The sequence below is a fragment of the Argopecten irradians genome, chromosome 5 (assembly GCF_041381155.1).
Source record: "Argopecten irradians isolate NY chromosome 5, Ai_NY, whole genome shotgun sequence".
Taxonomy (NCBI): Eukaryota; Metazoa; Mollusca; class Bivalvia; order Pectinida; family Pectinidae; genus Argopecten; species Argopecten irradians.
In genome coordinates, this window is record NC_091138.1 from 1,671,007 (window position 1) to 1,698,167 (window position 27,161).

Sequence of the window (27,161 nt, forward strand, 5' to 3'; positions counted from 1 at the left end):
ATTTCCCCTATTGGGCCCTGCCTCCGCCCTGGGGGGTCAGAGCCAAAATTTATAGAAGTTCTGTTTCCCTTCCCCCAAGGATGTTTGTGGCCAAATTTGGTTACATTCCATTCAAAACTCTATGACTAGTAGCGATTTAAAGAATTTAGCTCTATTTCCCCTATTGGGCCCCGCCCCTCCTGCCCCCGGGGGTTCAGAGCCAAAATTTATACAAGTTCTGTTCCCCCTCCCCCAAGGATGTTTGTGGCCAAATTTGGTTACAATCCATGTAGAACTCTAGGACAAGTAGCGATTTAAAGAATTTACCTCTATTTCCCCTATTGGGCCCCGCCCCTCCTGCCCCCGGGGGTTCAGAGCCAAAATTTATACAAGTTCTGTTCCCCCTCCCCCAAGGATGTTTGTGGCCAAATTTGGTTACAATCCATGCAGAACTCTAGGACAAGTAGCGATTTAAAGGATTTACCTCTATTTCCCCTATTGGGCCCCACCCCTCCTGCCCCCAGAGGGCCAAAGCCAAAATTTATACAAGTTTTGTTCCCCTTCTCCCAAGGATGTTTGTGGCCAAATTTGGTTACAATCCATGTAGAACTCTATGACTAGTAGCGATTTAAAGGATTTACCTCTATTTCCCCTATTGGGCCCCGCCCCTCCTGCCCCTGGGGGGTCAGAGCCAAAATTTATACAAGTTCTGTTCCCCTTCCCCCAAGGATGTTTGTGGCCAAATTTGGTTACAATTCATGTAGAACTCTATGACTAGTAGCGATTTAAAGGATTTACCTCTATTTCCCCTATTGGGCCCCGCCCCTCCTGCCCCCGGGGGACCAGAGCCAAAATTTATACAAGTTCTGTTCCCCTTCCCCCAAGGATGTTTGTGGCCAAATTTAGTTACAATCCATGCAGAACTCTATGACAAGTAGCGATTTATAGGATTTACATCTATTTCCCCTATTGGGCCCCGCCCCTCCTGCCCCCGGGGGTCAGAGCCAAAATTTATACAAGTTCTGTTCCCCCTCCCCCAAGGATGTTTGTGGCCAAATTCAGTTACAATCCATGTAAAACTCTATGACTAGTAGCGATTTAAAGGAAATGTTGACGGACAGACGGACGATGGACGGACGGACGACGGACGCCGCGCCATGACATAAGCTCACCGGCCCTTCAAGCCAGGTGAGCTAAAAATAATGTCTAGCTGAGAATTTGATATTTTATACGGTTCAGTTTTATTATGTAGTAGGTAAGTGTAATAAAACAAATAAGATAAAATGCATGCAAATGTTTTAATAATGGTTTGCATAACCATTTCTTTGCACCATTAGCAGTAATAGGCACCAATTGTAGCTCTAAAGACGACATCATTATCTGTCTAAAAGTCTTTTGAGCTACAATACTGCAGCTAGGTCAAACATTGAATGAAATACAATTAGAATATAAATTGGCTCAGCTTTTTGACGACATGCAAAATACCTGGTGGCATATTGCGCATTATAGTTCAATAATTTAACCATACTCCGACTGATATAGTCTTGGGTCAGAAGTGACCTTGATGTCCTTGAGAGTTCTATAAATATATTTAATCTTCACACAATCAGTGATACCATTAATTACATCTGATTTCTACACAATATACTGACAACATTACCAGTGGTACATTAATTAAATAGTTTCCAATTAAGATGATTCTAACCTTGGTTTTAAAATTCTTCCCTATGGCATTTTTCTATATCTAGTTGTATAAGTGTTGAATTTATTGACACTGATCAGTTTTCTAGACATCTCCAAAGTAAGGATGTATGTTACAAGTCTCAATAAGATAATGTTTGCTAATTGATTTATCGCATATCCACCTCGCCATTCTGTGAATTCCACCACGTACATCTATTTCTATAGACTATTGTATACAGGGCGAAGGTGGCATCATTTACAAATGAAGGTGGAATAACTCCTGCTTCTCCTACATTTTTGGCTGAACAATTTGGCTTTAAAATCAATTATGAGGAGTAATTTTTCAAACTAATCTGAAAAGATTTATTTTTGCTTAAAGCTTAAAGGAACAAACAAGAGGCCCATGGGCCTTAACGGTCATCTGATATTTGATACAAATTAGTAATGTCATTTACTAGCCAACTGATGTCTTTGGTTCCCCGAAATAAGAACATACATCTAATAGGTCTACATACAAAATTTCATTAAGCTTGTTGCGTATTTACACACATTACCGTGATCACAAGGTTCAATAATTATTATTGTAAACGGCAATAACTCCTTAAATAAATAAGAGTCGAATTAGGCCGATTTTCGAACTCGTCCAAGATCTTTCTAATGTTAGTCTACATACAAAGTTTCATTAAGCTCGGTTTACATTTACTCAAGTTATCTTGTTCACAATGTCAAATAATAATTATTAGTGCAAAGGGCAATAACTCTGTAAATTACCATCGAATTCAAGCTAATTTTCAAACTCGTCCAAATCTTTCCAATATTAGTCTACATACAAAGTTTTTTTAAGCTTGGTTTATATTTACTCAAGTTATCACGTTCACAAGGAAATGTTAACGGACGTCGCATGACAGATGACGCACGACAATGGACAAAAGACTATCGCAATATATAGGTCACCATGACCTATGGTCAGGTGACCTAAAAAACCTTTGATATCAAATATATTGGCATTAATCTATGACTTTATGTATGTGAAAATTTCTTTTCTTTATTCTTGTTTGTGCAGAAAATCCATATAAACCAGCTTACAATAAATTATAGGATATGTCTGTATCTTCGTATGATATATAATTCAAATACTGTGGATTTCAGTAGAGGCGGAACTCACAGGGAATCAATTTTATATTATCATGATTTAAATTATTCATATTCTGGCAGCAAAATCTTGAACATAAAATCTTTGACAATACATATCCTCGGCTACCTGTTAAACCCTCAAAAACCCTCCATCAACCTCTGTACCCCTCTCACCACCCACCCTCAATAGGGCGCTCCCCTCCTGTTGACACCCCCTCCGACCCCACCTCTCCCTATCACCTTCCCCATCAACTTCTTCCCTACTAATGGCACTAAAATCCTAACTCTATGTGTATTTGTTTGAATAACAAGCTCATGGAGATTTCATCTTTTAGTTTTTATCAAATTATATCCAGTTCCAACATCTGGACATTTTATTCTACAGTTTCATTCTGGTTAGCTCTGGAGACTCAGATTAGACTGGCAAGGTCCACACCATTAGTTCCTCTTCACTTGATTATCTCCCCCTAGGTGATACTACAATCAGGATACATGCAGTTTCATTCCTTCAGGTAACTCTTAAAACCACATCCTTCAGTTTCCATTAATAAGAAAAATGTAAATAATGAAAACCAGATTTAGATTAAGAGTGTCACCAACATCAATAATAATTATATATGTGTAAATCTACATCTAGACAGCCTTGTACATCATTTTTCTTTTTAAGTCTAATATCATTACATAGATATTACTCAATTCCTGCCATATGATTATGCTAATAGAAACAATACATTTAGTTCCATTACATTTAACTAAAACACATGCATTTATCATGCAACCAGAGTTGTTTTTAAAAGAAAAAAATATTTAAGTCCTTTACTTAGCCTACCCACATAATCCTTTTTTGCCTAAACCATACACCCCATGAAGTAAATGATTATTTTATTTCAATTTCAACAATGGATTTTATTGACATATTATATACAGTCAAGAGGACTAGACAGCAGGCAAGGCCTATCTAAGTCTTCTCCTTAATGCTGAAATAACTCGCTGATTTTGTTTTTAACCTTTAAGTTTAACATATGTAAAAATCAGATAAAAGTATAAATTATACATAACATCTATACATGGTCACTTCATAGTTCTCAAAAAAGGTACAATAAAATCATGGTAGATGCAACATGATACAATATTTTATGCTAAATACTAAAATTAAAAATAATGATATGTCAAATTAGATGCAAATTCATGATACTGACCAAATGAAATGTTTACCTTTTTAAAATCCGTCTGCTATGAAGAGCGCCTATGTCCGGTTATGTTGTGTATCGTGAGCGCGCCGGTTACTTTTCACTGCACTCGGCTGACTCAAGGCGCATGCCACATGGTCCTTTTACATGTGTGGTGTTATCGGTATGGACCAATCAGAAACGTCGTTGGAACCAACTCAAGGCAAAACCACATGATCAGCCGATGGGTATGAGAAAGGGTGAGGAGTGTCCATCAATATAGCACGGTATTATTGTAAATAAAAACAAGTACCGTCTGGGTACATGGTATTGGAATCAGTCAAGGACAAACCTGGTACATGTCCGTAATCAAGGTCGCGGATGTTACCAAACAATATTGAATTATATTCTTATAGGATATTATATAATTAATTAATGGTTCTATAAATAAGCTTTTAATGTCGTTTTGCTTTTGCGGGGTTATTGTAATATTTAAATAAAGACCCACTACATCATCATCATCATCATTCTTTATTCCCACTACGAGATGGATAATTTTGTAGAGTCAAAAAAGTTATTAACTTACCGTTAATACTACACGTATCATCACCTTGACAATTTGATTGAAATGAATAAAATGTTAATGTTCATAACGCGGGTCGTCTTATGTTTCCCGCCGTCGTCCTTAGTACCGCGCGATAGCTGACTATCACTGCGACAGACGGCAGAACAGCGAAATGACTCTCTACTGTTATCCTAAATTACCGAGGAATTGCACATGTTTGGTGTTGTAAGCTCATCTTTGGTCATCGGTATATATTTTTTGATGTTATTAAGAAACCTTTATGTTTAACTCCGGAAAGGTAGTGGGCCTTTAGATAGCGAAAAAGTATCCAATAACAAATAAATAAAACTTGTCTTGGTGATTCTGAAACGTCAGTTAGCCGACATAATTTTAGAAACGTTCAGAAACGACGTTATATAACGCTATTATGGTGCGGGAGGGAGCGGGAGGGGAGGGCAAAATTTCTACATATAATGTGTATGAAACGGATTTGTTTGGGTTATGTTTTTTGTTTACTATATACTTATTATTGTCATAAACTGTCCTAAAACCGATCATGATTTTCCCAGTCGCATGATCAAGTGTTCATACATGATATTAGGCTATTCCTACACGTGTATGGAGTCTTCTTCTACCCTGATTACATTGGTTGGATAGCCACACGATGCAATGTTAAAAAATAGCTCGTCCTGTTAACCTCTAACATTGTTGGAGTAGCATCTATGATATCTATTTCAGATTCGTTCCTTGTTATCGTTATTTTTCTGATCATGAGTACGCTTTGCTGTTGTTCACGAGATAACGAAATGACACAATGCTGAAAAATGATACGGATATGGATAACTTAATTATAGTATCCGGAGATACACAAACTATATAATAATCAGTCAAAGCTTATTATATTTGCCCCTCCATCTGTTAATTGTAAATAACAAATGATAAAAATATCTCTATCAATAAGAAAGTCTACGTTTCCAATCTAACAGATTTCTAAAAATTCTTCGTTAATGCAGTTCTAAGCATTATTGGTTTTCTATCATCATCTTTGGTCATTAGAGGACATACGACCTTCCGTAAGGACACACAAAGATAGACCATGTTTACTTATTTTATCTATCTTTATACACTCGGGTCAGTAATAGCCTTGAAAACTCAAGACAATCATGGACATTACAAGGGTATTTGTCCATACGTATTTCTCTAGGCGAACCGTCGTTTAGGCGGTGATATCGAAATCATTTCCATAATCAGACGGCCGGATTGCGCTTATTTATTTAAGCGTTAAACGTCTTTCAGTTGGCATTCAATTTGGCTATAAATGCCAACTGAAAGACTTTCAGGGCTTTTATTTACATTTGGTTACAATTTTATGTTGACAAGCGAAGGGATTTTGCATCTATAATGAATAAATCATTCGCTAGCCGTTTTCCGTGGCACGACAATTGTGACGTCACAATGATAATGACGTCATTATAAGCGCTTGAAGTTCATTGTCTATATGACTGCCAACTGCGTTTGGTAAGGTTACATAGTGGGACTGCCGTGAAAATGTAAATACATGGAGTAGCAGGAGTACAGTTCCGTCATCATATTTTTTTCTACTTTTCTACGAAAAAAAAAAAAAATCAAAAGTCGGGATTTCGATCTCAGACTCCGGTTCCGGTCATCATTTTAGAGTGAAAGACACTAAAAATAATATATAAAGAAAAATCCTTCCGACCGACCCTATTTTTTTGCCAATGTAACTGTCGTGAATTATTATTGTGATTATGACGCCATAGTCAATGGTCTGACGTGACGTCATCTCGTAAGTCAGTTCAAATAAAGATGTCAAGGAAGATGAAGGTGTCGTAATCTATCAACATAACATTGGTGCCGTGAAAATATTCGACGACTAAGTCAATCTGTTGCCGTAACTGACGCACTTTGCCAAGCAGGAACTGCATGAAAATTTATACCTAAGCGAGCACCGTGGTATGGTGGATATTGGGAAAGACTGATTGGGATAACCAAGGATTGCATAAAGAAAGTTCTCGGACGAGCATATGTGACGATGGAAGTATTATCAACAATAACTACAGAGGTTGAGGCTATTCTTAACGACCGACCATTAACATATATCCACTCTGCCCATCACTTTTTTTGTATGTAAGAAAGTTTAAAGGACTACCGTATCCAGATGAGAGCAGTTCTAATGAGGATGAAATTACAGAGGACTTTTCCTATGATCAACTTTTAAAACGATTTTCAAGAAAGCAACAACTTATCGAACATTTCTGGCATAGATGGAAACAAGAATATGTCACTTCATTGCGTGAATTCCACAAAAAGTCCGGACATATTACACAAACAATCAAAGAGGGAGACGTTGTTCAAATTCATGACAATTCGGCAAGAGATAAATGGAAATTAGCAATTGTCAAAGAACTGATAAGAGGCAGTGATGGATTTGTTAGAGCAGCAACTGTAGATACTGCATTAGGAAGAACAAATCGCCCTATTGTCAAACTCTACCAGGGGCGTAGGAAGCGGGGGGCAGGGGGGGGGCAACTGCCCCCCCCCGTTCCCCAAGACGGGGAGCAAACATGTAAATTTTCCGCTGCGCGGCGTATTTCCTAAAACGTTCAAGCACATAATGTCAAACCTTAAATAGGCCTAGTCAAAATTCAATACACAGGATTTTATGTACTACCTAAAAAAATTCTCTTAAAAGATCAATTTGTTTATGTCTTAGCGAGACAATATTAATTCATTTTTTATGTTACACAACCATGTGCCGATGGTGTGAAGCCGGTGTATTCAGATCGAGTAGGGTTGCATAATGTTTTGACGACACAATTATCATTTCTAAATGCAAGCAGCTTTAAATAGAAAAATTACCATGTTAAGAACGCTTTATAATCATTAAAATACATCGTAAAACTCATCTCAGCCATTCTAAACCGTAATTTTTTTCCGGGGTAGACACCCGGACCCCCCAAACACCAAAATCTCGCGCTTTCGGGCGCTCGCAAATTCATCAAAACTCATTTAAGCTATTCTAAATCGTAATATTTTTCCTAGAGGAGGCCCCGGACCCCCCAAACACCAAAATCCCGCGCTTTCGGGCGCTCGCAAAATCATCAAAATACATTGTAAAACTCATCTCAGCCATTCTAAATTACCATATTTTTTCCGGGGGTCACCCTCAGACACCTAAAACACTAAAATCTCGCGCCTTCGGCGCTCACACGCTAATCTGGCCAATTTGCGTATTCGTTAATATCCTTTTATAGCGACCCCACTGTCTATAAATGTGCACAAGGATTAAATTTACTGATATATGAAAAATGTACATAAAACATATATGGTTGGGAGTTGAATTAATCTCCTCCTGTAGGTGCGGGGGGGGGGGGGGGGTGTTACAAAATATTGAGGACCTTTGCCCCCCCCCCCCCCCCCCCCCCCCCCCATTACGTTTCATCTTCCTACGCCACTGGTCTACCCCTTGGAGGTTAACATCAAGGATGTCACAGATTGCACACCAAGGATCCAAAGAAGAGCAAAAGTGGCAGCAGAAGGGAAAATCAAAACATGGACATTGTCAGAATAACTTATAAATATCGTATACAAAAAACTTAATTATCTAGTGAACATAACAAACACAACGCGAAGCACACAATTGTACGCTTTTTAATGGACATTGTTTTATCAATAACTTTGTGTAAATTTATACTATAAATATTCTTTTAATGTGTTATTATATCTAATAACTTTCCGCGGCCCCGAGGATGTCGTGAATTATTATTGTGATTATGACGTCATAGTCAATGGTCTGACGTGACGTCATCTCGTAAGTCAGTTCAAATAAAGATGTCAAGGAAGATGAAGTTGTCGTAATCTATCAACATAACAGTAACCCTAAAAAGACATTTTTGTCTTATTTCGCTGCATACATGAGAGAATATTCATGACTATGCTTCCAAAGTGTGAATGTTGTATTGACTACAATATTGTCCTCCGTCATCTTATACTTGTCCATGTCATACTAATAAAATAATTGTACTGCTCCCTATGTGCTTGTTATGCATTTGGATGAATAAACGTCGTTGGAACCAACTCAAGGCAAAACCACATGATCAGCCGATGGGTATGAGAAAGGGTGAGGAGTGTCCATCAATATAGCACGGTATTATTGTAAATAAAAACAAGTACCGTCTGGGTACATGGTATTGGAATCAGTCAAGGACAAACCTGGTACATGTCCGTAATCAAGGTCGCGGATGTTACCAAACAATATTGAATTATATTCTTATAGGATATTATAGAAAATATGAATGGTTTGTAAAAAAAAAAAAAAAAAAAAAAAACAACAACTTTATACTTTTCCCTATGTGCTTGTTATGCATTTGGATGAATTAAAAAGTCTGTAAAACTAAAATGGGTCAACTCATGTGTGTACGGGTGTTGAATTATGCCTTTTTCACTTTTGTGAAAAATGATTTCATCGCTGCAATGTGCATTATAATTGTTCTTCGCATGACTTACACGTTATAATATGTACTGAGTATAGTATTCAATGTATCTTCATCAGTTTTATTGAAGTTTTTCTGGCAACACAATGGAATTTAATTAGCTCAATTTTTCGACTTGCTATTTCATGAAAAAAAAACGAAATATTTTTCTAAAACAATTGTAAGAGGAGAATGACAATGCTTGATTCATTTTCAATATGCTTTTCTTAAAGCCACACTATACGTGACTATCGACAAAAAGTCAAGTTAGATTCCAACCCGATATTGTTAGTATTTGTAGATGTAGTTGAAATTAAGTTATATCAAAGAATATTTAAAATGATTTCTTAATAACTTTGGTACAGCAGTTGTTGAAAGTCGATACTTGTAAACATGCCTTCATTTTAAACTGGTCGCCATAGAAGTTACGATTATTGCCGAACGGAAGTCGGAAAGTTCATGACCCGTTCTCGGAAGAGTTCGGACAGACGTTACGTAGTTACGGTAGTCACATGACGTTCTCGGCAACGACGTTACAATGTCGGCTTACTTCGGCTTGTTTGACTAAGTGGGACCCACCTAGCGATGTTCAATATTTATTTGATTATTGTTCAAAAGTTTCCGAATCATTATCACTCATCTTGACTTCGATTTAGTCCTATCTCTGCATGATTTATAACAGGATTTATTTTTCACCATTCTTCTAAATCATGAAAAAAGTAAGACAGATACGGATAATGGGGCTTTAAACGACGTACGTCACGTTCTAAGAGAAACAGAAAGTTTGCGCTTTTATAATTGATATTTTTGTGTTGCATATTTTTCAGTTGTTTTTTATATTTTGATTATCGTCTTTTTTTTAGAATAGCTTAACTAAGTTCTTTTTTAGTTAATAACATGGCATGAAATCGAAATTCTTTACATGTGTAAGCAAAGACGTACGTACTGTCTCGTATGTGAATGATAGGCCTTGATTTAGCTGTTCCCCATTGAGGGCCCCTTTACAAGAAAACGATAGATGGCGCTACAATCGGGTCACGTTACATCCGGGTAGGGTATACGTCGCCATTTTGTATTTTACGCGTACACAACAAGTAAAGATACGACATATTTAGAGCAAAAAGCAAGCCAAAACACCAACATGTCGGCCCAGGATCAAATGCGGGCAATGCTAGACGAGCTCATGGGCACGTCTCGGAATGGTAAGTTGCGTACCATGACGATGAGGGCAAGGATTTCGAATTTTATTCGTCCCACGTCGTCGCCTAGCCGGATGTTATATTCGATAAGTCTTGTTATTTGCATTCAAAGTTTTGATACAGTAGGCCATTTACAAAAACAAAACAAAAAAACTACACCATACGACCTTTAATCCACACTTTATGATATCCAAAATCAACACAAATTGTTTTAAATTGATATCAGAAATGCTTAATTACTGATATCTTCCCGTCTTTCTATAGTGCTATTTGAAATGGTAATTTCCGGTATTCTCGTAATTAAGTTGTAATTTTAATAGATAAATAAGGAAATAACCACAGAAACAATTATTCCCACAAGTAATTTGTATTTAACATCGGTACAACTGGACACATTGAAGATGATAAACCAGGAGTTGCATATGTACTCCATAAAGGCAGTTGGATTAAAAATATATGTAATTATAAAGTGCTTTGTCTTAGTTTCATCATAAATTTTCTTTGGGAACTTATTAATTACGTGTTGATTTCTTTCCACAAATAAAAGGACTGAAAATAATTCAAAATGACTCGACATAAATGAATATCAAACTCCTTTAAGTTTCTTAAGAACAGGTGTATTGCTAATCGCTATTGAGATTCCTCCTCTAGACTCTTTTATATTCGGACGTCTGATAGATGTCTCTCGTCGGAATCCCTACTCGAGCCTTCTAAATATTATTCTGGAAAATCAAGTCAGGTTGACCTACCTCTTGTAAGGGTCTATTACAGAAATAATCCAACTGGAGTGGTTCCCATACTGGCACACATCGATAGTGGAGATATTTTTCTCTCAAAACGCACATTTAATATGAAGTGACATGTATTGAAAACAAAGAACCATCTCATTTTGCAAACGATGTCTTGTTCTATCGCTACTTTGAGCAGCCATTTTGAAAGTCCCTCGCTGTCACATGACCACTATAGTGCGTTCCAGATAACGCCTATTACACTGAATGGAGTAAGGTTATACAGGTAATGAATTTTATTGAAACAGACTATAGCGGTCACATGACAGAGAGGGACTTTCAAAATGGCTGCTCAAAGTAGCGATGGAACATAACATTGTTTACAATATGGGATGGTTCTTTGTTTTTAATATGTGTCACTAAATAATATATGTGCGTATGGAGAGAAAAATATCTCCACTAGCGATGTGTGCTAGTATGGGAACCACTGCAGTTGGATTATTTCTGTAATAGACCCTTACAAGAGGTAGGTCAACCTGACTTGATTTTCCAGAATAAAGTTTAGAAGGCTCGAGTAGGGATTCCGACGAGAGACATCTATCAGACGTCCGAATATAAAAGAGTCTAGAGGAGGAATCTCAATAGGGATTAGTGTATTGCATGTACACGTTTTTCTCCTTTTTCCTCTTTGTATTTTAATAGGTCTGTCTAAAACTTTATAATCATGAGACAACTCTGTTTAAAAGATTATCAACTTTACGTTTATAATATTTCCATCAAGTAGATTTCTAATTATTAAAGGCCCGCTACCTTTCCAAAAAAAAATTAAAAGTATTTTAAAAATCAATTCAGTGAGGCTAACAAAGCAAAATATGACATAAATGTATAATTTTACATTCCTTATGAAACATATGACAGGAAATAGTGACAAATTCCACAACATTGTTAAGTATTTTGATTAATACCATTGAAATTCAAAATCGTTGATCAATACGATTAAGCAGGTACAACATGTACGCTGTACTCTTACCCGAGTCAAAGTCATGCACGTTAAACAAATGCAAAACATAACCACTGAGGAGTTAATGAAATTATTTTTAGACAGGAACATGCATCTAATAATAGCATTTTGAGTAGTTCTAGACAAAAAATTCTTTATTACACAGGCAAGGGTCAGGGTTCGGCATACAAGGCTATGTGTATTGGCAATTGAACATTTCACATGCAATAGACAACAGTGGGCTTTTCTGGCATATCACTGTAAACCAACTAATCTAATTTCCATTAGAACTGGTTAGTTTACGAAATATGTGCACGTTTAAATGTACTCTTAGACAGAATTGTCCTTTTAAAAAATTAAAAAACAATGTTATTGTAAGAAAATTGTTCAGAAGGTGATGATAGTATATATATATATACATAGTATTAACATTAAGAGAATAAATTTTGTGACTACAAAAGTATAAATATTAGCTTTACATTAATATTCAAATTTAAAAAAAATTATAAGCTGTTATGGAAAGGTACTGGGCATTTAAAGATATAAAATGGAAATAAAATTTAGAGCTAGTTCTATATATATGTGATTATATTACTGCAAAACATGTCAATGGCAAAGCCTATCAAGATATAGTATATTATAATGGTCAGCACTAGGGATCTAACAGTTAGTATATTATAATGGTCAGCAGTAATCAGAGTGGAAAAACTAGGGATCCAACAGCTAGTATATTATAATGGTCAGCAGTAATCAGAGTGGAAAAACTAGGGATCTAACAGTTAGTATATTATAATGGTCAGCAGTAATCAGAAAAACTAGGGATCTAACAGTTAGTATATTATAATGGTCAGCAGTAATCAGAGTGGAAAAACTAGGGATCTAACAGTTAGTATATTATAATGGTCAGCAGTAATCAGAAAAACTAGGGATCTAACAGTTAGTATATTATAATGGTCAGCAGTAATCAGAAAAACTAGGGATCTAACAGTTAGTATATTATAATGGTCAGCAGTAATCAGAGTGGAAAAACTAGGGATCTAACAGTTAGTATATTATAATGGTCAGCAGTAATCAGAGTGGAAAAACTAGGGATCTAACAGTTAGTATATTATAATGGTCAGCAGTAATCAGAGTGGAAAAACTAGGGATCTAACAGTTAGTATATTATAATGGTCAGCAGTAATCAGAGTGGAAAAACTAGGGATCTAACAGTTAGTATATTATAATGGTCAGCAGTAATCAGAGTGGAAAAACTAGGGATCTAACAGTTAGTATATTATAATGGTCAGCAGTAATCAGAAAAACTAGGGATCTAACAGTTAGTATATTATAATGGTCAGCAGTAATCAGAAAAACTAGGGATCTAACAGTTAGTATATTATAATGGTCAGCAGTAATCAGAGTGGAAAAACTAGGGATCTAACAGTTAGTATATTATAATGGTCAGCAGTAATCAGAGTGGAAAAACTAGGGATCTAACAGCTAGTATATTATAATGGTCAGCAGTAATCAGAAAAACTAGGGATCTAACAGTTAGTATATTATAATGGTCAGCAGTAATCAGAGTGGAAAAACTAGGGATCTAACAGTTAGTATATTATAATGGTCAGCAGTAATCAGAAAAACTAGGGATCTAACAGTTAGTATATTATAATGGTCAGCAGTAATCAGAAAAACTAGGGATCTAACAGTTAGTATATTATAATGGTCAGCAGTAATCAGAGTGGAAAAACTAGGGATCTAACAGTTAGTATATATTATAATGGTCAGCAGTAATCAGAAAAACTAGGGATCTAACAGTTAGTATATTATAATGGTCAGCAGTAATCAGAAAAACTAGGGATCTAACAGTTAGTATATTATAATGGTCAGCAGTAATCAGAGTGGAAAAACTAGGGATCTAACAGTTAGTATATTATAATGGTCAGCAGTAATCAGAGTGGAAAAACTAGGGATCTAACAGTTAGTATATTATAATGGTCAGCAGTAATCAGAGTGGAAAAACTAGGGATCTAACAGTTAGTATATTATAATGGTCAGCAGTAATCAGAGTGGAAAAACTAGGGATCTAACAGTTAGTATATTATAATGGTCAGCAGTAATCAGAGTAGAAAAACTAGGGATCTAACAGTTAGTATATTATAATGGTCAGCAGTAATCAGAGTGGAAAAACTAGGGATCTAACAGTTAGTATATTATAATGGTCAGCAGTAATCAGAGTGGAAAAACTAGGGATCTAACAGTTAGTATATTATAATGGTCAGCAGTAATCAGAGTGGAAAAACTAGGGATCTAACAGTTAGTATATTATAATGGTCAGCAGTAATCAGAAAAACTAGGGATCTAACAGTTAGTATATTATAATGGTCAGCAGTAATCAGAAAAACTAGGGATCTAACAGTTAGTATATTATAATGGTCAGCAGTAATCAGAGTGGAAAAACTAGGGATCTAACAGTTAGTATATTATAATGGTCAGCAGTAATCAGAGTGGAAAAACTAGGGATCTAACAGTTAGTATATTATTAATGGTCAGCAGTAATCAGAAAAACTAGGGATCTAACAGTTAGTATATTATAATGGTCAGCAGTAATCAGAAAAACTAGGGATCTAACAGTTAGTATATTATAATGGTCAGCAGTAATCAGAGAGGAAAAACTAGGGACCTAACAGTTAGTATATTATAATGGTCAGCAGTAATCAGAGTGGAAAAACTAGGGATCTAACAGTTAGTATATTATAATGGTCAGCAGTAATCAGAGTGGAAAAAACTAGGGATCTAACAGTTAGTATATTATAATGGTCAGCAGTAATCAGAGTGGAAAAACTAGGGATCTAACAGTTAGTATATTATAATGGTCAGCAGTAATCAGAGTGGAAAAACTAGGGATCTAACAGTTAGTATATTATAATGGTCAGCAGTAATCAGAGTGGAAAAACTAGGGATCTAACAGTTAGTATATTATAATGGTCAGCAGTAATCAGAGTGGAAAAACTAGGGATCTAACAGTTAGTATATTATAATGGTCAGCAGTAATCAGAGTGGAAAAACTAGGGATCTAACAGTTAGTATATTATAATGGTCAGCAGTAATCAGAGTGGAAAAACTAGGGATCTAACAGTTAGTATATTATAATGGTCAGCAGTAATCAGAGTGGAAAAACTAGGGATCTAACAGTTAGTATATTATAATGGTCAGCAGTAATCAGAGTGGAAAAACTAGGGATCTAACAGTTAGTATATTATAATGGTCAGCAGTAATCAGAGTGGAAAAACTAGGGATCTAACAGTTAGTATATTATAATGGTCAGCAGTAATCAGAAAAACTAGGGATCTAACAGTTAGTATATTATAATGGTCAGCAGTAATCAGAGTGGAAAAACTAGGGATCTAACAGTTAGTATATTATAATGGTCAGCAGTAATCAGAGTGGAAAAACTAGGGATCTAACAGTTAGTATATTATAATGGTCAGCAGTAATCAGAGTGGAAAAACTAGGGATCTAACAGTTAGTATATTATAATGGTCAGCAGTAATCAGAGTGAAAAACTAGGGATCTAACAGTAGTATATTATAATGGTCAGCAGTAATCAAAAAACTAGGGATCTAACAGTTAGTATATTATAATGGTCAGCAGTAATCAGTGGAAAAACTAGGGATCTAACAGTTAGTATATTATAATGGTCAGCAGTAATCAGAGTGGAAAAACTAGGGATCTAACAGTTAGTATATTATAATGGTCAGCAGTAATCAGAGTGGAAAAACTAGGGATCTAACAGTTAGTATATTATAATGGTCAGCAGTAATCAGAAAAACTAGGGATCTAACAGTTAGTATATTATAATGGTCAGCAGTAATCAGAAAAACTAGGGATCTAACAGTTAGTATATTATAATGGTCAGCAGTAATCAGAAAAACTAGGGATCTAACAGTTAGTATATTATAATGGTCAGCAGTAATCAGAAAAACTAGGGATCTAACAGTTAGTATATTATAATGGTCAGCAGTAATCAGAGTGGAAAAACTAGGGATCTAACAGTTAGTATATTATAATGGTCAGCAGTAATCAGAGTGGAAAAACTAGGGATCTAACAGTTAGTATATTATAATGGTCAGCAGTAATCAGAGTGGAAAAACTAGGGATCTAACAGTTAGTATATTATAATGGTCAGCAGTAATCAGAAAAACTAGGGATCTAACAGTTAGTATATTATAATGGTCAGCAGTAATCAGAGTGGAAAAACTAGGGATCTAAGAGTTATTATATTATAATGGTCAGTAGTAATCAGAGTGGAAAAACTAGGGATCTAACAGTTAGTATAGTATAATGGTCAGCAGTAATCAGAGTGGAAAAACTAGGGATCTAACAGTTAGTATATTATAATGGTCAGCAGTAATCAGAGTGGAAAAACTAGGGATCTAACAGTTAGTATATTATAATGGTCAGCAGTAATCAGAGTGGAAAAACTAGGGATCTAACAGTTAGTATATTATAATGGTCAGCAGTAATCAGAGTGGAAAAACTAGGGATCTAACAGTTAGTATATTATAATGGTCAGCAGTAATCAGAAAAACTAGGGATCTAACAGTTAGTATATTATAATGGTCAGCAGTAATCAGAGTGGAAAAACTAGGGATCTAACAGTTAGTATATTATAATGGTCAGCAGTAATCAGAGTGGAAAAACTAGGGATCTAACAGTTAGTATATTATAATGGTCAGCAGTAATCAGATGAAAAACTAGGGATCTAACAGTTAGTATATTATAATGGTCAGCAGTAATCAGAAAAACTAGGGATCTAACAGTTAGTATATTATAATGGTCAGCAGTAATCAGTGGAAAAACTAGGGATCTAACAGTTAGTATATTATAATGGTCAGCAGTAATCAGAAAAACTAGGGATCTAACAGTTAGTATATTATAATGGTCAGCAGTAATCAGAAAAACTAGGGATCTAACAGTTAGTATATTATAATGGTCAGCAGTAATCAGAAAAAACTAGGGATCTAACAGTTAGTATATTATAATGGTCAGCAGTAATCAGAAAAACTAGGGATCTAACAGTTAGTATATTATAATGGTCAGCAGTAATCAGAAAAACTAGGGATCTAACAGTTAGTATATTATAATGGTCAGCAGTAATCAGAAAAACTAGGGATCTAACAGTTAGTATATTATAATGGTCAGCAGTAATCAGAAAAACTAGGGATCTAACAGTTAGTATATTATAATGGTCAGCAGTAATCAGTGGAAAAACTAGGGATCTAACAGTTAGTATATTATAATGGTCAGCAGTAATCAGAAAAACTAGGGATCTAACAGTTAGTATATTATAATGGTCAGCAGTAATCAGAGTGGAAAAACTAGGGATCTAACAGTTAGTATATTATAATGGTCAGCAGTAATCAGAGTGGAAAAACTAGGGATCTAACAGTTAGTATATTATAATGGTCAGCAGTAATCAGAAAAACTAGGGATCTAACAGTTAGTATATTATAATGGTCAGCAGTAATCAGAGTGGAAAAACTAGGGATCTAACAGTTAGTATATTATAATGGTCAGCAGTAATCAGAGTGGAAAAACTAGGGATCTAACAGTTAGTATATTATAATGGTCAGCAGTAATCAGAAAAACTAGGGATCTAACAGTTAGTATATTATAATGGTCAGCAGTAATCAGAGTGGAAAAACTAGGGATCTAACAGTTAGTATATTATAATGGTCAGCAGTAATCAGAAAAACTAGGGATCTAACAGTTAGTATATTATAATGGTCAGCAGTAATCAGAAAAACTAGGGATCTAACAGTTAGTATATTATAATGGTCAGCAGTAATCAGAGTGGAAAAACTAGGGATCTAACAGTTAGTATATTATAATGGTCAGCAGTAATCAGAATCAGAAAAACTAGGGATCTAACAGTTAGTATATTATAATGGTCAGCAGTAATCAGAGTGGAAAAACTAGGGATCTAACAGTTAGTATATTATAATGGTCAGCAGTAATCAGAGTGGAAAAACTAGGGATCTAACAGTTAGTATATTATAATGGTCAGCAGTAATCAGAGTGGAAAAACTAGGGATCTAAGAGTTAGTATATTATAATGGTCAGCAGTAATCAGAGTGGAAAAACTAGGGATCTAACAGTTAGTATATTATAATGGTCAGCAGTAATCATGGAAAAACTAGGGATCTAACAGTTAGTATATTATAATGGTCAGCAGTAATCAGAGTGGAAAAACTAGGGATCTAACAGTTAGTATATTATAATGGTCAGCAGTAATCAGAAAAACTAGGGATCTAACAGTTAGTATATTATAATGGTCAGCAGTAATCAGAGTGGAAAAACTAGGGATCTAACAGTTAGTATATTATAATGGTCAGCAGTAATCAGAGTGGAAAAACTAGGGATCTAACAGTTAGTATATTATAATGGTCAGCAGTAATCAGAAAAACTAGGGATCTAACAGTTAGTATATTATAATGGTCAGCAGTAATCAGAGAGGAAAAACTAGGGATCTAACAGTTAGTATATTATAATGGTCAGCAGTAATCAGAGTGGAAAAACTAGGGATCTAACAGTTAGTATATTATAATGGTCAGCAGTAATCAGAGTGGAAAAACTAGGGATCTAACAGTTAGTATATTATAATGGTCAGCAGTAATCAGAGTGGAAAAACTAGGGATCTAACAGTTAGTATATTATAATGGTCAGCAGTAATCAGAAAAACTAGGGATCTAACAGTTAGTATATTATAATGGTCAGCAGTAATCAGAGTGGAAAAACTAGGGATCTAACAGTTAGTATATTATAATGGTCAGCAGTAATCAGAGAAAACTAGGATCAGTTAGTATTTATAATGGCCAGTATCAGAAAAAACTAGGGATCTAACAGTTAGTATATTATAATGGTCAGCAGTAATCAGAGTGGAAAAACTAGGGATCTAACAGTTAGTATATTATAATGGTCAGCAGTAATCAGAAAAACTAGGGATCTAACAGTTAGTATATTATAATGGTCAGCAGTAATCAAGTGGAAAAACTAGGGATCTAACAGTTAGTATATTATAATGGTCAGCAGTAATCAGAAAAACTAGGGATCTAACAGTTAGTATATTATAATGGTCAGCAGTAATCAGAGTGAAAAACTAGGGATCTAACAGTTAGTATATTATAATGGTCAGCAGTAATCAGAAAAAACTAGGGATCTAACAGTTAGTATATTATAATGGTCAGCAGTAATCAGAGTGGAAAAACTAGGGATCTAACAGTTAGTATATTATAATGGTCAGCAGTAATCAGAGTGGAAAAACTAGGGATCTAACAGTTAGTATATTATAATGGTCAGCAGTAATCAGAGAGGAAAAACTAGGGATCTAACAGTTAGTATATTATAATGGTCAGCAGTAATCAGAGTGGAAAAACTAGGGATCTAACAGTTAGTATATTATAATGGTCAGCAGTAATCAGAGTGGAAAAACTAGGGATCTAACAGTTAGTATATTATAATGGTCAGCAGTAATCAGAGTGGAAAAACTAGGGATCTAACAGTTAGTATATTATAATGGTCAGCAGTAATCAGAAAAACTAGGGATCTAACAGTTAGTATATTATAATGGTCAGCAGTAATCAAGAGTGGAAAAACTAGGGATCTAACAGTTAGTATATTATAATGGTCAGCAGTAATCAGAAAAACTAGGGATCTAACAGTTAGTATATTATAATGGTCAGCAGTAATCAGAAAAACTAGGGATCTAACAGTTAGTATATTATAATGGTCAGCAGTAATCAGAAAAACTAGGGATCTAACAGTTAGTATATTATAATGGTCAGCAGTAATCAGAGTGGAAAAACTAGGGATCTAACAGTTAGTATATTATAATGGTCAGCAGTAATCAGAAAAAACTAGGGATCTAACAGTTAGTATATTATAATGGTCAGCAGTAATCAGAGTGGAAAAACTAGGGATCTAACAGTTAGTATATTATAATGGTCAGCAGTAATCAGAAAAACTAGGGATCTAACAGTTAGTATATTATAATGGTCAGCAGTAATCAGAGTGGAAAAACTAGGGATCTAACAGTTAGTATATTATAATGGTCAGCAGTAATCAGAGTGGAAAAACTAGGGATCTAACAGTTAGTATATTATAATGGTCAGCAGTAATCAGAGTGGAAAAACTAGGGATCTAACAGTTAGTATATTATAATGGTCAGCAGTAATCAGAGTGGAAAAACTAGGGATCTAACAGTTAGTATATTATAATGGTCAGCAGTAATCAGAGTGGAAAAACTAGGGATCTAACAGTTAGTATATTATAATGGTCAGCAGTAATCAGAGTGGAAAAACTAGGGATCTAACAGTTAGTATATTATAATGGTCAGCAGTAATCAGAAAAACTAGGGATCTAACAGTTAGTATATTATAATGGTCAGCAGTAATCAGAAAAACTAGGGATCTAACAGTTAGTATATTATAATGGTCAGCAGTAATCAGAGTGGAAAAACTAGGGATCTAACAGTTAGTATATTATAATGGTCAGCAGTAATCAGAGTGGAAAAACTAGGGATCTAACAGTTAGTATATTATAATGGTCAGCAGTAATCAGAGTGGAAAAACTAGGGATCTAACAGTTAGTATATTATAATGGTCAGCAGTAATCAGAGTGGAAAAACTAGGGATCTAACAGTTAGTATATTATAATGGTCAGCAGTAATCAGAGTGGAAAAACTAGGGATCTAACAGTTAGTATATTATAATGGTCAGCAGTAATCAGAGTGGAAAAACTAGGGATCTAACAGTTAGTATATTATAATGGTCAGCAGTAATCAGAGTGGAAAAACTAGGGATCTAACAGTTAGTATATTATAATGGTCAGCAGTAATCAGAGTGGAAAAACTAGGGATCTAACAGTTAGTATATTATAATGGTCAGCAGTAATCAGAGTGGAAAAACTAGGGATCTAACAGTTAGTATATTATAATGGTCAGCAGTAATCAGTGGAAAAACTAGGGATCTAACAGTTAGTATATTATAATGGTCAGCAGTAATCAAAAAACTAGGGATCTAACAGTTAGTATATTATAATGGTCAGCAGTAATCAGAGTGGAAAACTAGGATACAGTTAGATTAATGTCAGAATCAAAAAACTAGGATCTAACAGTTAGTATATTATAATGGTCAGCAGTAATCAGAGTGGAAAAACTAGGGATCTAACAGTTAGTATATTATAATGGTCAGCAGTAATCAGAAAAACTAGGGATCTAACAGTTAGTATATTATAATGGTCAGCAGTAATCAGAGTGGAAAAACTAGGGATCTAACAGTTAGTATATTATAATGGTCAGCAGTAATCAGAGTGGAAAAACTAGGGATCTAACAGTTAGTATATTATAATGGTCAGCAGTAATCAGAGTGGAAAAACTAGGGATCTAACAGTTAGTATATTATAATGGTCAGCAGTAATCAGAGTGGAAAAACTAGGGATCTAACAGTTAGTATATTATAATGGTCAGCAGTAATCAGAAAAACTAGGGATCTAACAGTTAGTATATTATAATGGTCAGCAGTAATCAGAGTGGAAAAACTAGGGATCTAACAGTTAGTATATTATAATGGTCAGCAGTAATCAGAAAAACTAGGGATCTAACAGTTAGTATATTATAATGGTCAGCAGTAATCAGAGTGGAAAAACTAGGGATCTAACAGTTAGTATATTATAATGGTCAGCAGTAATCAGTGGAAAAACTAGGGATCTAACAGTTAGTATATTATAATGGTCAGCAGTAATCAGAGTGGAAAAACTAGGGATCTAACAGTTAGTATATTATAATGGTCAGCAGTAATCAGTGGAAAAACTAGGGATCTAACAGTTAGTATATTATAATGGTCAGCAGTAATCAGAAAAACTAGGGATCTAACAGTTAGTATATTATAATGGTCAGCAGTAATCAGAGTGGAAAAACTAGGGATCTAACAGTTAGTATATTATAATGGTCAGCAGTAATCAGAGTGGAAAAACTAGGGATCTAACAGTTAGTATATTATAATGGTCAGCAGTAATCAGAAAAACTAGGGATCTAACAGTTAGTATATTATAATGGTCAGCAGTAATCAGAGTGGAAAAACTAGGGATCTAACAGTTAGTATATTATAATGGTCAGCAGTAATCAGAAAAACTAGGGATCTAACAGTTAGTATATTATAATGGTCAGCAGTAATCAGAGTGGAAAAACTAGGGATCTAACAGTTAGTATATTATAATGGTCAGCAGTAATCAGAGTGGAAAAACTAGGGATCTAACAGTTAGTATATTATAATGGTCAGCAGTAATCAGAGTGGAAAAACTAGGGATCTAACAGTTAGTATATTATAATGGTCAGCAGTAATCAGAAAAACTAGGGATCTAACAGTTAGTATATTATAATGGTCAGCAGTAATCAGAAAAACTAGGGATCTAACAGTTAGTATATTATAATGGTCAGCAGTAATCAGAGTGGAAAAACTAGGGATCTAACAGTTAGTATATTATAATGGTCAGCAGTAATCAGAAAAACTAGGGATCTAACAGTTAGTATATTATAATGGTCAGCAGTAATCAGAGTGGAAAAACTAGGGATCTAACAGTTAGTATATTATAATGGTCAGCAGTAATCAGAAAAACTAGGGATCTAACAGTTAGTATATTATAATGGTCAGCAGTAATCAGAGTGGAAAAACTAGGGATCTAACAGTTAGTATATTATAATGGTCAGCAGTAATCAGAGTGGAAAAACTAGGGATCTAACAGTTAGTATATTATAATGGTCAGCAGTAATCAGAAAAACTAGGGATCTAACAGTTAGTATATTATAATGGTCAGCAGTAATCAGAGTGGAAAAACTAGGGATCTAACAGTTAGTATATTATAATGGTCAGCAGTAATCAGAGTGGAAAAACTAGGGATCTAACAGTTAGTATATTATAATGGTCAGCAGTAATCAGAGTGGAAAAACTAGGGATCTAACAGTTAGTATATTATAATGGTCAGCAGTAATCAGAAAAACTAGGGATCTAACAGTTAGTATATTATAATGGTCAGCAGTAATCAGAGTGGAAAAACTAGGGATCTAACAGTTAGTATATTATAATGGTCAGCAGTAATCAGAGTGGAAAAACTAGGGATCTAACAGTTAGTATATTATAATGGTCAGCAGTAATCAGAGTGGAAAAACTAGGGATCTAACAGTTAGTATATTATAATGGTCAGCAGTAATCAGAGTGGAAAAACTAGGGATCTAACAGTTAGTATATTATAATGGTCAGCAGTAATCAGAGTGGAAAAACTAGGGATCTAACAGTTAGTATATTATAATGGTCAGCAGTAATCAGAAAAACTAGGGATCTAACAGTTAGTATATTATAATGGTCAGCAGTAATCAGAGTGGAAAAACTAGGGATCTAACAGTTAGTATATTATAATGGTCAGCAGTAATCAGAAAAACTAGGGATCTAACAGTTAGTATATTATAATGGTCAGCAGTAATCAGAAAAACTAGGGATCTAACAGTTAGTATATTATAATGGTCAGCAGTAATCAGAGTGGAAAAACTAGGGATCTAACAGTTAGTATATTATAATGGTCAGCAGTAATCAGAGTGGAAAAACTAGGGATCTAACAGTTAGTATATTATAATGGTCAGCAGTAATCAGAGTGGAAAAACTAGGGATCTAACAGTTAGTATATTATAATGGTCAGCAGTAATCAGAGTGGAAAAACTAGGGATCTAACAGTTAGTATATTATAATGGTCAGCAGTAATCAGAGGGAAAAACTAGGGATCTAACAGTTAGTATATTATAATGGTCAGCAGTAATCAGAGTGGAAAAACTAGGGATCTAACAGTTAGTTATATTATAATGGTCAGCAGTAATCAGAAAAACTAGGGATCTAACAGTTAGTATATTATAATGGTCAGCAGTAATCAGAGTGGAAAAACTAGGGATCTAACAGTTAGTATATTATAATGGTCAGCAGTAATCAGAGTGGAAAAACTAGGGATCTAACAGTTAGTATATTATAATGGTCAGCAGTAATCAGAGTGGAAAAACTAGGGATCTAACAGTTAGTATATTATAATGGTCAGCAGTAATCAGAAAAACTAGGGATCTAACAGTTAGTATATTATAATGGTCAGCAGTAATCAGAAAAACTAGGGATCTAACAGTTAGTATATTATAATGGTCAGCAGTAATCAGAAAAACTAGGGATCTAACAGTTAGTATATTATAATGGTCAGCAGTAATCAGAAAAACTAGGGATCTAACAGTTAGTATATTATAATGGTCAGCAGTAAGAAAAACTAGGGATCTAACAGTTAGTATATTATAATGGTCAGCAGTAATCAGGGAAAAACTAGGGATCTAACAGTTAGTATATTATAATGGTCAGCAGTAATCAGAGTGGAAAAACTAGGGATCTAACAGTTAGTATATTATAATGGTCAGCAGTAATCAGAGAAAAACTAGGGATCTAACAGTTAGTATATTATAATGGTCAGCAGTAATCAGAGTGGAAAAACTAGGGATCTAACAGTTAGTATATTATAATGGTCAGCAGTAATCAGAGAAAAACTAGGGATCTAACAGTTAGTATATTATAATGGTCAGCAGTAATCAGAGTGAAAAAACTAGGGATCTAACAGTTAGTATATTATAATGGTCAGCAGTAATCAGAAAAACTAGGGATCTAACAGTTAGTATATTATAATGGTCAGCAGTAATCAGAGTGGAAAAACTAGGGATCTAACAGTTAGTATATTATAATGGTCAGCAGTAATCAGAGTGGAAAAACTAGGGATCTAAGAGTTAGTATATTATAATGGTCAGCAGTAATCAGAAAAACTAGGGATCTAACAGTTAGTATATTATAATGGTCAGCAGTAATCAGAGTGGAAAAACTAGGGATCTAACAGTTAGTATATTATAATGGTCAGCAGTAATCAGAGTGGAAAAACTAGGGATCTAACAGTTAGTATATTATAATGGTCAGCAGTAATCAGAAAAACTAGGGATCTAACAGTTAGTATATTATAATGGTCAGCAGTAATCAGAAAAACTAGGGATCTAACAGTTAGTATATTATAATGGTCAGCAGTAATCAGAAAAACTAGGGATCTAACAGTTAGTATATTATAATGGTCAGCAGTAATCAGAGTGGAAAAACTAGGGATCTAACAGTTAGTATATTATAATGGTCAGCAGTAATCAGAAAAAACTAGGGATCTAACAGTTAGTATATTATAATGGTCAGCAGTAATCAGAGTGGAAAAACTAGGGATCTAACAGTTAGTATATTATAATGGTCAGCAGTAATCAGAGTGGAAAAACTAGGGATCTAACAGTTAGTATATTATAATGGTCAGCAGTAATCACAGAAAAACTAGGGATCTAACAGTTAGTATATTATAATGGTCAGCAGTAATCAGAGTGGAAAAACTAGGGATCTAACAGTTAGTATATTATAATGGTCAGCAGTAATCAGAGTGGAAAAAACTAGGGATCTAACAGTTAGTATATTATAATGGTCAGCAGTAATCAGAAAAACTAGGGATCTAACAGTTAGTATATTATAATGGTCAGCAGTAATCAGAGTGGAAAAACTAGGGATCTAACAGTTAGTATATTATAATGGTCAGCAGTAATCAGAATGGAAAAACTAGGGATCTAACAGTTAGTATATTATAATGGTCAGCAGTAATCAGAGAGGAAAAACTAGGGATCTAACAGTTAGTATATTATAATGGTCAGCAGTAATCAGAAAAACTAGGGATCTAACAGTTAGTATATTATAATGGTCAGCAGTAATCAGAAAAACTAGGGATCTAACAGTTAGTATATTATAATGGTCAGCAGTAATCAGAGTGGAAAAACTAGGGATCTAACAGTTAGTATATTATAATGGTCAGCAGTAATCAGAGTGGAAAAACTAGGGATCTAACAGTTAGTATATTATAATGGTCAGCAGTAATCAGAGTGGAAAAACTAGGGATCTAACAGTTAGTATATTATAATGGTCAGCAGTAATCAGAGTGGAAAAACTAGGGATCTAACAGTTAGTATATTATAATGGTCAGCAGTAATCAGAGTGGAAAAACTAGGGATCTAACAGTTAGTATATTATAATGGTCAGCAGTAATCAGAGTGGAAAAACTAGGGATCTAACAGTTAGTATATTATAATGGTCAGCAGTAATCAGAGTGGAAAAACTAGGGATCTAACAGTTAGTATATTATAATGGTCAGCAGTAATCAGAAAAACTAGGGATCTAACAGTTAGTATATTATAATGGTCAGCAGTAATCAGAGTGGAAAAACTAGGGATCTAACAGTTAGTATATTATAATGGTCAGCAGTAATCAGAAAAACTAGGGATCTAACAGTTAGTATATTATAATGGTCAGCAGTAATCAGAAAAACTAGGGATCTAACAGTTAGTATATTATAATGGTCAGCAGTAATCAGAGTCAGAAAAACTAGGGATCTAACAGTTAGTATATTATAATGGTCAGCAGTAATCAGAGTGGAAAAACTAGGGATCTAACAGTTAGTATATTATAATGGTCAGCAGTAATCAGAGTGGAAAAACTAGGGATCTAACAGTTAGTATATTATAATGGTCAGCAGTAATCAGAAAAACTAGGGATCTAACAGTTAGTATATTATAATGGTCAGCAGTAATCAGAGTGGAAAAACTAGGGATCTAACAGTTAGTATATTATAATGGTCAGCAGTAATCAGAGTGGAAAAACTAGGGATCTAAGAGTTAGTATATTATAATGGTCAGCAGTAATCAGAAAAACTAGGGATCTAACAGTTAGTATATTATAATGGTCAGCAGTAATCAGGAGTAATCAAGGAAAAACTAGGGATCTAACAGTTAGTATATATTATAATGGTCAGCAGTAATCAGAAAAACTAGGGATCTAACAGTTAGTATATTATAATGGTCAGCAGTAATCAGAGTGGAAAAACTAGGGATCTAACAGTTAGTATATTATAATGGTCAGCAGTAATCAGAAAAACTAGGGATCTAACAGTTAGTATATTATAATGGTCAGCAGTAATCAGAGTGGAAAAACTAGGGATCTAACAGTTAGTATATTATAATGGTCAGCAGTAATCAGAGTGAAAAACTAGGGATCTAACAGTTAGTATATTATAATGGTCAGCAGTAATC

General features: G+C 34.7%; 2 protein-coding genes across 5 annotated transcripts in view; one reads left to right on the plus strand and one right to left on the minus strand.

Moving 5' to 3' along the window:
- Window positions 1–4,158, minus strand: part of LOC138322617 (fatty acid synthase-like) — a 381,340-nt gene extending 377,182 nt beyond the window's left edge. Inside the window, exon 1 of the mRNA XM_069266599.1 lies at window positions 4,012–4,158. The gene's annotated coding sequence lies outside the window, so the exon portion shown is untranslated. The remainder of the gene's footprint in view (window positions 1–4,011) is intronic.
- Window positions 4,159–10,067: 5,909 nt separating this feature from the next.
- Window positions 10,068–27,161, plus strand: part of LOC138322625 (putative RNA-binding protein Luc7-like 2) — a 30,874-nt gene continuing 13,780 nt past the window's right edge. For 3 of the 4 annotated variants that reach the window (XM_069266612.1, XM_069266613.1, XM_069266614.1), the window contains exon 1: window positions 10,071–10,225. Coding sequence is in view for 1 of the 4 variants with exons in the window: in XM_069266611.1 (XP_069122712.1) it covers window positions 10,165–10,225 (61 nt within the window). In the remaining 3 variants the exon portion in view is untranslated. Of the gene's footprint in view, window positions 10,226–27,161 lie in introns of all 4 variants that reach the window. The other variant, XM_069266611.1, reaches the window with a different exon arrangement.